Genomic DNA, 17,928 nt, shown 5'->3' with positions numbered 1-17,928 from the left:
CTCCTAAGTATGCATAAGAAAATAAAGAAATCTATGTGCAGGATTACCGTCTTTTTTTTTTTTTTAAGCTAGTCATATACTTGAGATAGCTGTTGGCTGAATGCCGACTCCAACGGCATGCATTTTTAGTTCAATGTAAATAGGAGAATAATTGTCTGCCAGACCCCCCTGGCAGCGGCTTAGCTCCCGCAGGAACAAAGGATTAAAGGCTATGAAAGGGATATTTATTTATTTTTAATAAAAAGCTTAGTGTGATTGGTGCAACTTTATAACTAGTCTTTATTAAAAATTAGATTTACTTTTTGAGCTACAGCTGCTCTGTATTCTCTACACAGAGCAGCTGTATCGTTCCCTAAATGCTGCTCCCGTCAGGTCCGCGGGACTAACAGGTTCAGTGGAGACGGATCCTGCACCACATCTAAGTTCATAACTTAGATGTGATAGATTACAGGTGGATCCTGCGTGTTAGAGGCACGCAGGACCTGCGGACACTGAACCCGTCCGGTCTTTGGGACTGACTGATTCAGATCTTAACGAACGATACAGCTGCTCTATATAGAGAATATAGAGCAGCTGTATCTCCAAAAGTAAAACAATTGTTTAATAAAAACTATTATAAAGCTTCACCAAACGCACTGACATTTAATTTAAAAAAAATCAGTTTCAAAAGTTTTCATAGCCTTAAATCATGTTGACATCTAGCATTCACTGTTCTTCTTTCTCAAGACATCTGCAGTCTGGTGATAGTCGGGAGACCCCCATACACATTATATAGTCGGCCGAATTTGGCAGGTTTGGGTGACTTTTATCTAATGTTTTGTGGCAGATTTAAAGGAACAGTGTCACGAAAAAATTTTTTTTTACATCAGTTTGATTTTAGTGTTTTATTAAAAACTTTTATATTTATTTGTGTGTTTGTGTTTTACTTTTTTTTGATTTTTGAACTTTTTCTTCCCTATGGGGGCTGCCATTTTTTTTTCCATTTCTGTATGTGTCGATTAACGACACATACAGACATGGAATACGGCACATACAGTCCCATAGTGAATGCGAACGGGGCCCGTTCCATCCACTATGCTGTACGCCGTCTGTGTGGGAACGGCGCATGCGCCGCTCCCACACAGTCCAAGTTGAACTGTGCGACGTCCGGCGCCATTTTCCTGTGGACCGGAAGTCGCGGCCGGACAGTAAAATTACTACTTCCGGTCGCGGCTTCCGGACTTCTGCACTTGGAGCGGGAGGTAGCAGACGGAGCGGACGGACCGGAGGGAGCGGCGGCGGCTGGAGCAGGTAAGTTATTTCTATGTATGTTCGTGTTTCAGTGTGTGTTTACTACTGTATGTAAACCTACTACACTGTGTGTTAGCTCAAAAAATGGCGACACACAGTGTAGGAGATTTGACCGTTCAATCCCCTCGTTTTTCCCGGCACTAGCCAGGATAAAGGAGGGGGGGATTCTGAGAGCTCACTAGAGCGAGTGAGTTTTCTCAAATTTTGCAGCATAAAGCAATGTGGTTGCTTTACCACATGCAATGCTGCAATTTTGGGAATTGCTCCATCTAGTGACCAGCACTGGGAAATATTATAAATTTAGAATCTAATTTATAATATTTCCTGACTCGTGAAAAAAAATAAAAAAAATTAGAACAGTGTTTAATCACCTATACACTAATTGTTTAACTAAAAAAAAAATTTTTTCTAGCGTCACATTCCCTTTAAGACTGGAAAGTATTCAGAGTTGCACATATCGAGCAGTATTTCTAAAGCTATTGTGTTATACCTCACAGCTTCTAATATTTCTTTTAGCAGCACAAATGAAATGCACTTCATTGTTCCTCAGGTGGAATAAGAGGTTCAGTGGTGGGATCCTTACTCAATGCTTGGTTTTATCCAACTGGCCCAAACTGGGTAATTTCTTTATCTGAATTTTTACAGAATCTTTTTAAATGCTGCATAAACATCATGAAAAGCAGAACTGTCACATATGTTCTGCTTTATGAATATGAGGAACAACCTTGTCACAGTAGGGTAAGGGCCACGTCTGCATCACAAGAGAGATAGTGGCTGTGAATTACTTAGAGTTGTCAGCTCTATGATTATTTTTTCCAAGTCATCTTGAAATCTCATATTTTTACTGTTGATTGTGGATGTGCTTATATGTTTGCTCATTTGTATTCACTGTGTATGAATTTTGTAAAATTTGTTTGTTATATTTAGGTTCATTTTTGAAGGTTTTGGAGAGGCCTCGATCTTTCATTTAACAATGCAGTTATTATCACCTTGAGAAGTCCACCTTGGCATAAATCTGTTGGCGTTCCATTTTTCAGCTTTGATATATATATGATATAAATAACAGAGTAAATTGGGCAGTATTGCCTTGTTTCTGATCATTTAGCCTCATAACTCATTCTTGGTTTGTGTGTATATACACATTTATATAGCTTTTTAAATAGTACTGATTCTTCTTGCAGAGATCCAGCTAATAGGAAGTGTTTAGGGCAATGCCTCCTGGGAAAAAGTATGCAAAATAGCTCAACTCTATAATGAAGAAAACTCTCCTATAGGAGGGTACAATGTCAGACCATTCAAAGAATCTTGAAACATCACTCAGGTTATCAGCCAAACCAGAGACACCCATCTGTTGACAGTTTGAGGGCATGGGTTCTCCTTGTGGGGACCCAGCTAGTAGGAAGTCTCTAGCGCAATACTCGCTAGTCTATTATACTATTGTGTATAAATCACCCTTTGCTCTCTAAACTGTCGAACTCATAGCCAGAACACCATGCCTTTAATTTCTATTTGGACCTGGCCATATTTAGCAATACATAATTTTTTTCCCCTTGGTATAGTATTTTATGACCGCAGCCAGATAATCTGTATGTGTGAATTTGAGTTCTGTCATGATTGCCTTGGCATTGAGGGCCAGCTAATCTTGCTGCATATTTTGTGGCTTTTTCTCTACCATTTACAGCAGGTTTTGTTGTTTTGTGAAGTAATGGTGGCATTTTTAACCACTGTTGCCAAGTGTGAACCAGGACTTTAGGGGCTTATGGTTTGTTTTTGATGGTTCCATATTAGACGGCCATAATGGGGTGTTTGTTGCAGTTTCCAGATAGGGTTATGTGGCTAAAGAGGGTTTTACATTGGTCGATTATCGTGCAGACGAGCGTTCGTAAAACGCTCGTTGACGATAATTGGCTTGTGTAAACAGGGCAGCGATCAGCAGATGACCAAGCAAATGCTCGATCATCTTCTGATCGTATTGTTTTACAAAAGAGAAATATGATCGTTGGTGGCAGCGCGTCTCCCTGTGTGAACAGGGAGACGCGCTCTGGACATGATGATAATGTATGGGGATGAGCGATCGGAGTATCAACCGCTTGTCCCCATCCATAACTCCGTGTGACAGGAGCAAACGACTGCCAATCAACGATGTCTCGTTGATCAGCGTTCGCTGCATCGGCCGAATGTCGGCCGATGTAAAAGGCCCTTTACACCTTCATCATCAGTTAACTGAGGTTTTTTTTAATAACTAAATTAGACTTCGTTCACATCTGCGTTGGGGTCCCGTTCTGACGTTCCGTCGGAGCTTTCCGTCAGAACGGGACCCTGAGAAGACACAAACTGACACTGACGGAAACCAGAGGCAAAACGACTGATCCGGTGCGCAAAAGAGACAAATGGAAACCAGGGGCACCGGCTCCGTCACCATTGTCATCAATGGTAATGGAGACGGAAATCTTTGGTTTCCGTCTGTGTCAGTTTGTTTCTGTTCAGGGTCCCGTTCTGACGGAAACCTCAGACGGAACGTCAGAACGGGACCCCAACGCAGATGTGAACGAAGCCTTATTTCTGCTTTCTGTAATTAGGCTATGAGCCTAATGTACACACGTTTTGATAGCGTTGAGTAGCTTTTGTTTGATCTCTGTGGGAATTAGTATGAATTGTCTCCTCTGGCTTCGTCTCTAATTGTAAAATCGTTTCTTGACTTTGAGATGAGATTAAATCAAACATAATTCTGTACCTCGTATGCTGATAGTGCTATATCTGACTCTGGCAAGAATTTAAGTAATGAAGAGCAAGATATAGCATTACATCAGTCTAAGTGATTCTTGCAATTGGCACAAGGAAAGCATTAAAAATGAATATGCGATGCAGCCATAGGACATCTTCTTGCGTATAGTTGTTGAGGCGGCTACATGTAGGACAAAATTGAACCGTTGTAGAATAAGGCAATATCTGATGCTGGTATACATGTTTTTCAGTTCTACATGCTGTTTCATGAGAGATTGTTTCAGAGAACTTGAAATATATAATGTCATATTTGGGAGTTTAGGAGTAGGGCTCTTGGCAGATTCATGGCTTCCTTGTCCAAAGAGGTTGATTATAGCTATGATATCATTTTCTTTACGTTTTTATTTTCTTCACAATGGCATAAAGCTTTTTGTGTTTGACAGATCTATATTGGATCTGTTTTTAAAAGAATCAAGTAGCCGAACAGGTATTGATTTAATAGGATCTGTCAAGTTTCTCATTTGTGTGTGGTTTTAGATAGAATGGCATAGAAGACCAGGGGCGTAACTATTTGGGTTGCATAGGTAGCAGTCGTACCCAGGCCCTGGTGCCTGAAAGGGCCCAAAGCCTCAGCCAAATAGCAAGACACAGTATTCAAAATACCACATGGTAGGTGTTACGGATTTTGCATTGGGGCTAAGGAGCTTCAAGTTACTAATCTGTAGCGGACTATGGGATTCTGCTGGTCAAAAGCAATGGAAACCTGATGGAACTGAACGGATGCCAACTGATGGTATTTGCCATCAGAAAATCCTATTTGACCACAATGGTGATGTTGAAGTGGTATTCCCAACTCCCACATTAATGGCATATCCACAGTTTCTGTAACTCCCATAGAACTGAAGGGAGAGAGCCATGCCAGAGGTGGGACCCATCCTTATTACACATTTATGGCATATATTGTGTATATGTTATAAATGTGTTGGTTGGGAATACCCCGTTAACAGAAACAGTAGTCTACGTTTTTCTATAAAAATGTTGGTAAACATAGAGAGGAACACAAGTGTAGCACATGGAGTACGATGTTATATGAAAGAAACGCTATAGTGGCGAAATGGTCATCAATGGTGGTGCTGGTGGCAAGTATCCATAGACCGACAGCTCTGCTGTCCTATAGGAGAAAAAAACCTGAAGCCCCCTGGAGGCCTGGCAGAAGAAGGCTGGAGATGCCAAGCAGATCATAAAAATTATTACTTTATAGAACTTAAACAGTTTTTCTTTAACCCTTTACATTGCATCTCAGAGGTCTGCAGATTTGTATTTTTTTAATAAAACTTTTACAAGACAAAAATCCCTTTTAATACGCAGGAAACCTATGACTAGGGTAGACTTGTCCCACTATAAACAAATATGGCTAGTCTCCTCACCAGGTAGAACGGGAATCAAAAGACCACTATTCTTTAGATACGTGGGGGTTCCAGAGGTGGGGTCTACATCCATGAGACATTTATGGAAACCAAAACCTAGACCCTTTGCAGCTCTCCAGAACGAACAGAGATCATCATAAAACCCTATGGGGATCTAAGTTTGGTTCAGTAGAACTGGTAGGAGTGGGGTCTGGGTTTAGCAGTTTTTCTTTGACGCACAACTTTTCTTGGTATTTTTCAGGATTCATTTACACAAAATGAACAGAAATGTCAATGTTCCTGTAAGGTGATGGTGTCTTTTCCTCAAGTGGTGGATATCCTGGAGTAATTTGGTGTCTGTATGTTATTTTGCCTGTAGGAATATAGAAAACTATTAGCGGATTCTTTTTATGGTTTAATGCATTACACTAATCTCAGCTTAGCACAAGAAGATTACTGCATCTGTGCTCCGTTCAAGATCTCTTGTATTTTATATGTGACCTGTGGTGGTCCGCTAATTTAAGTCCATTACAAGCTGGGATTAATACTGCGGTTCAGCCATCCTGCATATTGCTGCAAAAATGATTAAGAAACTTTTATAAATACGAAGACTGCTCAGGTTTTGGTACATTTTAATGATATAAGTGGACTGTGTTGGGTGAGAAATGGGCAAATTCTGGTTGCATAGCAACAAAAGGTTAATTTACACAAAATAATTTGCCCCATGATGAAAAGAACGTTCCGATAATTCACTTACATGGGAAGATATTTTGCATACACATTGAAGCTATAATATAACTTGTATACAATCACATCACAATAAGTGGCTGGTCATTTTTACTGGCATTGTTGGAAAAATTGTGTGTTGTAAATAGGTTCTCTACCGTAACCCCATAATGACTCGGCATGTTTGGGCCTTCATGACCAGCTACGTTTTTTCATTTTTGCCTCTCTGCATTTCAGCAGCCATAACTTTTTTTGTTTGTTTGTGGTACGTATAAATTACTGTGTAATTTTGTTTTTACGGCGTGAATATAGAAAAAAATTGATGGTCACCATTCATGTCTCTCTTTCCCGTGTCTCTCTTTTCTATGGATTTAATTACCTAATAAGTGTAGATTTTCTGTTTTTATGTAATGTATAGGCAAGAAAATGTACCGTATTTTATTTCTAAATAACCCCTTATTAATTTTTTTATTTTTTTAAAATCCCATGAAGGGATTACTATTTGACATGTGTATTTTAAACTTCTAATGTACCATACCACCCAACTTTGAAAAATCACAAAGAGGTAGATCACAAAGAAGCATTTTTTTTCCTTTAAATACACGCCTCTAATCTCTCCCATTCCCCGCCCATACACACCCGGTTCAGCCCACACAGTATCATGATCCCATAGTGCCTCCCACACAGTATAATACCAAATATCTGCCCCACCACAGTATAATGCCATCTAGCTCACACCATACAGTGCAATGCTCCCATAGCTGCCACCATACAGTATAATGCACCCATAGCTGCCACCATACAGTATAATGCGCCCATAGCTGCCACCATATAGTATAATGCACCCATAGCTGCCACCATACAGTATAATGCACCCATAGACACACCCATGCAGTATAAAGACAACACAGATGCCCCCATACAGTATAACGCCCACACAGATGCTCCCATGCAGTATAATGCCCACACAGATGCTTCCATGCAGTATAATGCCCAAATTCCCCCATACCGCATAATGCCCGATAGCTGCCTCATACAGCATAAAGCCCCTATAGCTGCCCTTATACAGTATAATGCCCCTATACAGTATAATGCCCCCATAGCTGCCCCATACAGTATAATGCCCCCATACAGCATATTGCCCCCATAGCTGCCCCATACAGTAGAATGCCCCATACAGTATAATGCCCCCTTAGCTGCCTCACAGTATAATGCCCCCCCACAGCTGCCCATACAGTATAATTCCCCCCACAGCTGCCCATACAGTATAATGCCACCTTAGCTGCCACATACATTATAATACCCCCTTAGCTGCCACCATACAGTACAATGCCGCCTTAGCTGCCACATACATTATAATGCCCCCTTAGCTGCCACCATACAGTATAATGCCCGCACAGCTGCCCGATACAGTATAATGCCCCCACAATTGCCCCATACAGTATAATGCCCCTATATCTTCCCCATACAGTATAATGCCCCCTTAGCTGCCACCATACAGTATAATGACCCCACAGCTGCACCATACAGTAATTCCTCCCTCTGCTCCTCCGCTCTGAACAAATGCTTAAGAAGGGAGCTGACGGTTCCCTGCTTCAGCATTGGGTTCAAATGTATCTGCGTCCTGAGGATGCAGATACAGTTGACAGCGGGACATACCACCGGACAGAGGGACACAGCCGGTAATCCGGGACTATCCCGCTGAATCCGGGACAGTTTGGAGGTACGATGTACTAATATACTACTATATCCTAATACATTGTCGACATAGCCTTTTTGAAATCAATCACTTTTCCATACCAGTGCTTCTTTAGATATTTCAATTTTCCCTATAAATGAGATACGTAGATGAGCCCTTTTTCTCTGAAGTGGGTGATGCAACAGAGGATACAGTAGGCGATTTTTACACGCTGTGCCTTTACACAATTTATAATGTTTTCCAGAGGTCTATTCTTAACCATTTATTTGTCACAGTCAGAGCTAATCTGGTGCCTGGTGCTGTATCCGTTGATCATGTGGTCAGTTACATAATCACCATACAGGGTATGACACTTCTGTATACAGAGATTGTTGAATGTAGTGTATGATGCAATTCAGAGCGCAGAGGTTAAAAATATTGCTTCTGCTTGCTTTCTTGGGTCTCCAGCTGTCACAGATTCACTAGTATAGAAGAACGAGTGTGTGATTCAAGATCCTGTATTCTAAACCAAATTGACTAAATTGACTAAACTATAAATATTTCACAGCATCTAAACAGTAATTCTGGGCAATCTGTGGTCAGGCAGACCCCTTTAAGAAGGAGCATCTATCACATACACACTACCCACCCTTTTGAGGGAACCATTTCAAAGCGTGCATGGTATTCAATGAAGGACCTTGTGATCTTCTTTCGGAACTCTGCTGTGGCCACACAATAATGCGCCTTCCTATGTATGCAGTGCACCCTTCTGATGGTAGTTTGGATCAGCAATCAGCAATAACATATAATATACAATATATGTACGTACCCATTAAACAGTTAACGGTTATAGACTCAATCCTCTAAATCTTTAAAGCACTTAGGATTTTATGACTAGGGGAGGGATATTAAAGAGGTTCTGTCACCAGATTATAAGTGCCCTATCTCCTACATAATCTGATTGGCGCTGTAATGTAGAGAACAGCAGTGGTTTTTATTTTGAAAAACGATCATTTTTGAGCAAGTTATGAGCTAGTTTAGATTTATGCTAATGAGTTTCTCAATGGACAACTGGGCTTGTTTTTACTTTTTACCAACTGGGTGTTGTACAGAGGAGTGTATGACGATGACCAATCAGTGACCAATCAGTGACCAATCAGTGTCATACACTTCTCATTGTTCCAGCCCAGCATGATCCACAGCACAGTGTGATTGTGCAGTGAAAGGAAACACAATACACGCCCAGTTGGAAATACACGAAAAAATACGCCCAGTTGTCAATTGAAAAGCTCAATATAAAATTGCTCATAACTTGGGCAAAAATGATCGTTTTTAAAAAAAAACAAAAAACTTTGCTGTTATCTACAATGCAGCGCCCATCACATTCAATAGGAGATGGGTATTTGATAATCTGGTGACAGAGCACCTTTAAGTGACAGACATGGAGTACAGTGAGATAGGCAGGACTAAGTACCCTCCATTAGTCATGTCCCACTCACTGTTCTCTGTGTCTGTATGGCATCCGGCAAAGCCTGCGTTTAACGTATACGTCGGGAGATTTTCCCAACCAACACATTAAAACGGAGACCATAACGCGGGATGAACAGGGCCTTACTCATACATGATGTTGTATACTTTATAAGTTCAACTTACTCTGCTACCAAAAAACCTATTAAGAAGGAACCAATATTTATTAAACTAATATTTATGTACATAGTCCCAACATATTCCCCAACGCTATACAATCAGAGAATACAAAGTACATAATAATGGCATTATAAACAATTTATGCCAGAAATCTTCTACAACCACTGAGAGAAAAAGAGATAGGGCCCTGCTACTTAGCCTAAGGCCCCATGCACACGACCGTATATTTCATCCGTAATTATGGACCCATTCATTTCTATTGGCCACGGATACCTTTCAGTATTTTTACTGATGGGTGTCTGTGCAGAAAAAATGATCGAACCTGTCCTATTCTTGTCAGTAATTACGGCACAGGCTCTCCCATAGAACCCTATAGGCGCTTCCGTAAATACGGACGGCTACGGATGTGCATCCGTAAACCGTCCGTATTTACGGAAATGTCGGTGACATCGTTTGCAACCTTCCGTTTTTTTTACGGATCCGTATATATGGGTCAAATACGGGTGCAATACGAACCGTATTTATTCACACGCATAAATACGCATGACTACGGACAGTATTTACGGATAGATGAAAATACGGTCTTGTGCATGGGGCCTTATGTAGGATGAAAGGGAGTTGTGGTACAGTAGATAGAAGCACTTGCCTATTACTGTAGATCAGTCACATGGGGTTTCCGCCGCTGTACATCCCATGGTGTCGGTTGTACCAATCAGATGAACAGAGGTTGTCCAAACGGAACTGCCCCTTTACCTGTATACATATAGTCATTTATAATACTTGTGTAGCATGTGTCAGCAACCATATATATTATTATTAGAACATGTAAAAATGATGGAAATCCATTCTATTATTTTGTTTTACAGATTCTGTATTTTGGTAGATGAGTTCATTATCATAACTTGTGTGGTGTAATGATAATCATTTGAGAATTTCCTATGCCCGATAATGTAACGTGCACTGTGGTTGTTCCACGTCATACACTTCTCATTGTTCCAGCCCAGCTTCTTTCACTGCACAATCACACTGTAACAATGGGCAGGAACAATGAGAAGTGTATGACGCTGATTGGTCAACGTCATACACTTCTCTTTACAACGCCCACTTGGTCAAAAGTTAAAAACTGCCCAGTTGGGCATTAAGAAACTAATTTGCATAAATCTAAAATAGGTCATAACTTTGTCAAAAATGATCATTTTTCAATATAAAAACCACTGTTCTCTACATTACAGCACCGATCATATTATGTAGGAGATAGGGCACTTATAATGTGGCGACAGAGCCTCTCTAAAAGGATTGCTAGTATAAATCTGTAGGGTAATATTTTAGGCATATGGTCTTGCAGCTGAATTATATTATTGCACCTCTCTGTGAAGAATTTTCTGCTGTGCTTTGGGTAGTTGCCCTTTGCAATTGGCATCTCTTTATTATAAACAAAACCTGGGCATTAGCATTAAAAAAGCTTTCTATAGCATGTGGAGGGAATTATGAGAAATAGCTGTGTGAAACATATATTTCCACTGGTAATTCTGGAGAGAGAGAGATTTCCTTTGTCCATAGCTTTGTAGGTCACTTTCGTCCATTCATATTTAAATCCAAACAAAGACGGGCTGTGGACGTTTTCTGTATGGACCACACCTCTCATTCCACAGAGAAGAACAGTAAGGCTTTTATTGGCGCTCACACACTGTGTTTTGTTCTCTCAGGGGTCAAAATCTATTACCATCCAATGCATTAACATTTTAAAAGTGCTGAACATAACAATTAATCTGAATGCAATCCCACGTGAAAAATCTCTTATTTTTCGCATGAAAATGTGTCTGTGTTTTATTGATGGTTTCAAGGGAAATTAACAAATTCATGCAGAGAAAAGGCGTCTTTCACCTATGTAGGTATAATATATGTTTGCCATAGACGACACAAGTTTAGTGCCTGATCTAATGATTGCGCCATTTCAGGGGGATTACCAGCATGTCTGACAACCAGCATGTCTGACAACCATTGCTCAAATGCCAATAACAACATTTTGTAAAAAATCGGAGTGACTGAGCAATCCTTCCCCTTTCTGATGAAAAAGAGAAGGATGGCACCGGCAGTTGAGGTTCCAAGATTAGGCAGATGTCTCCTCAAGACTTGCACTGCAGAGACATCTGACATCTTCGCTTTCATGTAACGTCTGGCAAAACAACCATAAAATGCCATTGCACTGCCAAGTGTAAACCTGTCCGGACACGGAGCATATCTCTCTAATTATTGCTGTACAATACTGGCATTACTCTTCTCGTAGTGCACGTTTGAGACTTTGAGTGTTAACTGTATTTTTATAGCCTATATAAATTAATATGTAGAACAGTGTTGTTTTGTGGTGATATACTTTTAGTTTGATCATGACCATCAGATTATTTTAAAGGGCTTATTCCCCCACAGACATTTATTACCTATCCACAGGATAGGTGATCAATGTATGATTGCTAGAGGCCCCACTGCTGAGACTGCCACCGATTGCTAGAACGGGGATCCCGAGCCCCCCTACCGAAGGAGTTTGAATGGATCGGTAGTGCGCATGCATAATTACCGTTACACTCAAAGGAACTGACAGAGGTGGCCAAGTGGGGGGGTTCCCCCGTAATCACAAGTAGATAGAAAAACCGCAGCACACAGGTGTTCACCTTTTCAGAAGTTGCATCACTTAATGACATACAGCCCCTTTAAAGGGGTTATCCCACGACAAATATTTTTCACATATCCTGATAAATGTATGATTACGGGGAGCCAAAGAGAAATCAGCAGCACGTCACAGTCCCAGAAAAATCCATGAGGGGCATTAAACAGGAAAAGGTTTCAGTCGGTGCAAGCAGTGTCAAGTTGTAGCCAGTCCAACTCCACATAGACACAAGTAGATAGAAAAACCGGAGCACACACAGGTATCAAAGTACCAAAAAGAGTGTCTTTATTCCACCATAAATAGCGACGTTTCGACCCAAGTGAGGGTGTTTCTCAATGCTTACTTTGGTACTTATTTCCACATATTACTGAAATAAAGTCTCCATTGTCTGAAAGTAATAATACATGTAGAACATTTGCTAACTTGGCTTTGTGTTTTCTATTTTAGGAATGTTCACCCTTTCAGAAGTTGCATCACTTAATGACATACAGCCCACTTATCGGATTCTGAAGCCATGGTGGGACGTGTTCATGGATTATTTGGCGGTGGTTATGCTCATGGTAGCCATCTTTGCTGGCACCATGCAACTAACCAAAGATCAGGTTGTGTGTTTACCAAAGTTAGAATCCGCGGTATGTTCAACAGCTCCAGCAAGCATAGAAGGACAGATCAATCCACAAGGGTCTTCTAAATTTGAAGAAACTACAACAACATCGGCGAGTAAACAATGGCTAAGTACCTCACCTGAAGTTAAACTTGAGACACATTCGAGAGTACAGACAGACTCTTTGATTAATCCAACTCCTTCTATTCAGAGTCTTAATAAAGTGGCAAATAGCCCCGGAGGAAGAAAAACAAATCTGGATTATCAACAGTATATATTTATCAACCAAATGTGCTATCATGTGGCACTTCCATGGTACTCCAAATATTTCCCATACCTTGCACTTATACATACGATTATATTAATGGTCAGCAGCAATTTCTGGTTTAAATATCCAAAGACCTGCTCAAAAATTGAACATTTTGTCTCCATACTTGGCAAGTGCTTTGAATCTCCTTGGACAACAAAAGCTCTGTCCGAGACGGCATGTGAGGACTCGGAAGAGAATAAACAGAGGCTAACTGGTGCTCAATCACTCCGTAAGCATTTCTCAAATAGTAGTGAGGAGGGAAGTCCAAGCCCCAGTACTCCAATGATCAGTAAATCTGGGTTAAAGTTCTCAGCAGACAAGCCAGTAGGGGAGGTGCCTGGAATGACCATCTTAGACAAAAAAGATGGCGAGCAAGCAAAAGCTCTTTTTGAAAAAGTTCGGAAATTTCGTGCTCATGTTGAAGACAGTGATTTAATTTATAAACTTTATGTTGTTCAAACTGTCGTTAAAACGGTGAAGTTTATTTTTATTCTTTGTTACACCTTGACTTTTGTAACTGCAATTAGTTTCAAACATGTCTGCACCCCTAATGTGGAGCACCTCACGGGATATACAGCATTTGAGTGCACACATAACATGGCTTTTATGCTGAAGAAGCTTCTCATCAGCTACATTGCCCTTATTTGTGTTTATGGCCTTGTCTGTATATACACTTTGTTTTGGCTTTTCAGACGACCTCTGAAGGAATATTCTTTCGAAAAAGTGAGAGAGGAAAGTAGTTTTAGTGACATTCCTGATGTTAAAAATGATTTTGCATTTCTTTTACATATGGTGGACCAATATGACCAGTTATACTCCAAGCGCTTTGGTGTCTTCTTATCGGAGGTTAGTGAAAATAAACTGCGTGAGATTAGTTTGAACCATGAGTGGACCTTCGAAAAACTTAGGCAGCACATTTCTCGAAATGCGCAGGACAAACAGGAGCTACATCTGTTCATGCTTTCCGGAGTTCCAGATGCTGTGTTTGAGCTGACTGATCTTGAAGTTCTAAGACTTGAACTTATTCCAGAGGCTAAAATTCCTGCAAAAATTTCTCAAATGACTGCTCTTCAAGAGCTGCATCTTTACCACTGCCCCGCGAAGGTGGAACAGACGGCATTTAGCTTTCTAAGAGACAATTTGAAGTGCCTGCATGTGAAATTTACCGATGTGGCTGAAATACCTGCCTGGGTCTATTTGTTGAAAAATCTTCGGGAGTTATACTTGATGGGCAATTTAAACTCGGAGAACAATAAAATGATTGGACTTGAGTCTTTAAGAGAGTTACGACATCTAAAGGTTCTTTATGTTAAGAGCAATTTGACCAAAATGCCATCAAATATCACCGATGTGGCTCCTCATCTAACCAAGCTTGTGATTCATAATGATGGCACCAAGCTGGTTGTTCTAAATAGCCTTAAAAAGATGATGAATGTAGCCGAGTTGGAACTCCACAATTGTGAATTGGAGAGAATACCACATGCTATATTCAGTCTGAGCAACCTGCAAGAGCTGGATCTTAAGCTTAATAGCATCCGTACTATAGAAGAGGTGATAAGTTTTCAGCACTTAAAAAGACTGACTTGTTTGAAACTGTGGCACAATAAAATAGTCAGCATTTCCCAGTCTATTTCACAAGTGAAAAATTTGGAGTCTCTGTATTTATCAAACAACAAACTTGAGACGCTGCCCGTAGCGCTGTTCCACCTGCAGAAACTGCGGCATCTGGATGTGAGCTACAATTGCATTTCGATCATTCCGTTGGAGATTGGCTTACTTCAGAATCTTCAGTACTTGTATGTTACCAGGAATAAAGTGGACATCTTGCCAAAGACACTGTTTAAATGCATCAAACTCAGAACTTTATGCTTGGGCCAGAACTGTATCACATCTTTACCGGAGAAGATAGGACATCTAGTACAACTCACGCATCTAGAATTAAAGGGAAATTGCCTCGATCGCTTGCCTTCTCAAATCGTTCAGTGTCGCCTTCTCAAGAAAAGTGGGCTGGTGGTTGAAGACCATCTTTTTGATGCTTTACCATCGGAGGTGAAGGAAGCATTAAACCTGGATATAAATGCACCTTTTGCTAATGGGATATAAACAAATAGGCTATTTACGGAACAAATATTTTGACAGATATTTTTATTTCTCAGAGTATACAAGTATTATGTGGGAAAAAAAGGCGCAATCTACTTTGCAGAATACAAGCAACTTTTTGTTGGACGGTCTGTTTACTTAGAGTTTCCATCGTTCAGTAGACGAGCAAATAATTGTCTTTAATTAATGCAGGTTTATTCACGTAACTCAATCAATTTATACATTTTGCAGAGATTCGCGAATAAAAAAAATTCTGTTTTCTTATGTGATTTGAAGATATTCCTATCTGGATGTTTACAAATTACCTGTATGCCCACATGTTTATAGATCAGATGCGTATTAAATTTTTGGTTATAATGGTTTGATTTATTTTGAAAAAAAAAAGATTGTATACATTTATCTTTTATACATTCATACATGACTGAAGCACATAAAGTACTATTCCCAGACTGTTTTTGGTTTATTTTTATTTCTTTTGACGTCAGGCGGTGCGGGTGCTTAGTCTACAGAGACGTCTTTTGGCGTCGCTGCAGATCAGGCTGATGAGCGCTCGTGTGAGCGCTCATCCTCCTAAGCAGGAGCTGTTACTAACAGCTCCTGATCTTAGAGCAGCCTCCTGAACACAGCTGGGGTCGGCAAACATTCGGACCCCAGCTGTTCAACCCTTTGATTACCGCGGTCCGTGACCGCGGCATGATCAAAGGGAATTCCCCTCTTTGATCGCATCACCGGGATTCCAGTGATGCGATGAAACACTGGGGAATCCCTCTGCAGTCAGCCCTGGGGACCTACAAAGGACCCCAGGGCTGTCTGTTCCGTGTGCCTGCTGTTCGGGCACACTATGTGCTGCCCGATCAGCAGCCTGTGACACAGAAGTATGCTAATACATTGCAAGTAAAAAATAAAGTTCCAAATAAAGTTATCCCTTGATGGGATTAAAAAAAAAAAAAGTAACAAAACAAATAAATAAATAAAAAAAGTTCCAAAAAGAGTATTTATGTTGCATTAAATACATTTTATTGCCCCTACACTAAATAAAAACAAAAAACCTACGCATATTAGATATCTACACGACCGTAATAACCTGAAGAATTAATCTAATGGGTTATTTAGCGTGAAACGTGAACGGGATAAAAAAATAAACCAAAAAAACTATTCCGAGAATCGCTTTTTCCTCTATTCACGCCGTAAAAAATTTTTTTTTTACCCCCAAACTGTGGAGAAAAAAAAATACTATTTCTCTCGCATAAAACAAGGCCTCATACAGCCACGTCAATGAAAAAATAAAAAAGTTATGGCTGCTGAAACGCAGAGAGGCAAAAACAGAAAAATTGAGCTGGTCATTAACCCCTTAGCGCACCAGGACGCACCAGTACGTCCTGCATTGAAGTGCTTTAAAGCACATGGACGTACTGGTGCGTCCTGGCTAATTTCTGTCACCCTGTCAAAAGACAAGGTGACAGAAATGTGCCGACAACTGTTTATGACAGTTGATCGACACAGTAACACGGCAGGGGACCAATAATAGCGGTCCCCTGACGACGATCGCTGTAATTGGTCAGTCTTCTGTGACTGACCAATTACAGCGCATGACAACAGCAACTGGGCTGTCAGCGTCTGTCAGCGTCTGATCTCTTCAGTCCGAGAGTGAGAAGTGAAGAGATCAGACGTGCCCAGCGACAGTGTGAATTCACCTGTCGATCCAGCAAATTTAACCCCACATTAACCCCTCCACTGCCGCTGTTTACCTGCTCCCTGCTCCCTTCTTGTGCTTCTACTTGTGGGAGCTTCTTTTTAAAAAAAAAAATAATAATTATAATAATAGAGAGAGAGAGAGAGAGAGAGAGACAGGGATAGAATAGAGAGGAGAGATAGGAGAGAGAGAGAGGGAGAGACAGAGAGAGAGAGAGAGAGACAGAGAGAGAGAGAAAGAGAGAGACAGAGAGATAGAAATTTTACTGATAGTGAATTTAGGGATCACATACAGGTTTAGATTATTAGGGGTTAGTCTGATATAATTGTATAGGTAGATAGGGATAGTTGGCTAGGAATAGTTAGGGAGGTTTTCTAAAAAAAAAAAATAATAAAAAAAAAAATATAAATAAATATATATATATATATATAAAAAGTTAAAAAAAAATTGTTTCAAATTATATAGTTCACTGTTACAATACAGTTTATTGTAACAGATTAATTTTACTATAGAGAGATACAAACACTCTTTGCTGTATCAGTTTTACACGTGTAAAAATATATATAAAGGGCAGTATGGCAAAGCGATCATATACAGCGGAAGAGGCATACGAAATGCTGTGCTCTGATACTGAATCCGCTAGTGACGGATCTGAATTTATTCTTTCATCTTCCAGCGATGATGAGGAAATTCCTCAGAGTCACGAAGTGGGCCGCCATCAAGTCTACCCTGATAATAGCGAACATTTCTGGGTTCCCCCCGTTAATTATACCCCCCAAGTTCTAGAATTTAACGCTACTTCAGGGATTCATGTAGACACAGCGGGTCTTGATGATCTAAGTTTTTTCAAACTCTTTTTTTCAAATGAGTTTGTAAATCTTATTGTTACGCAAACAAATTTATATGCGGAGCAATTTATTGCCGCTAATCCGCAGTCATTTTTTGCCAAGCCAAACAGGTGGCATCCTGTTAATGCAGTGGAAATGCATAAATTCTGGGGGTTGCTGTTAAATATGGGCATCACAAAAAAACCCTCTGTGAGATCATATTGGTCAAAAGACGTGTTGCACCATACACCCATGTAC

General features: G+C 40.4%; 1 protein-coding gene across 1 annotated transcript in view; it reads left to right on the top strand.

Moving 5' to 3' along the window:
• LRRC8D (leucine rich repeat containing 8 VRAC subunit D) overlaps positions 1–15,599 on the top strand; it is a 54,342-nt gene extending 38,743 nt beyond the window's left edge. Inside the window, exon 2 of the mRNA XM_075833244.1 lies at positions 12,584–15,599. Within this exon, the coding sequence (XP_075689359.1) occupies positions 12,586–15,153 (2,568 nt within the window). The 5' untranslated portion in view covers positions 12,584–12,585 and the 3' untranslated portion in view covers positions 15,154–15,599. The remainder of the gene's footprint in view (positions 1–12,583) is intronic.
• The last annotated feature ends 2,329 nt before the right edge of the window (positions 15,600–17,928 follow it).

The sequence above is a fragment of the Rhinoderma darwinii genome, chromosome 7 (assembly GCF_050947455.1).
Source record: "Rhinoderma darwinii isolate aRhiDar2 chromosome 7, aRhiDar2.hap1, whole genome shotgun sequence".
NCBI classification, from domain to species: Eukaryota; Metazoa; Chordata; class Amphibia; order Anura; family Rhinodermatidae; genus Rhinoderma; species Rhinoderma darwinii.
Note: the sequence above shows the minus strand (reverse complement) of the source record. Positions and strands in the feature narration are given on the sequence as shown.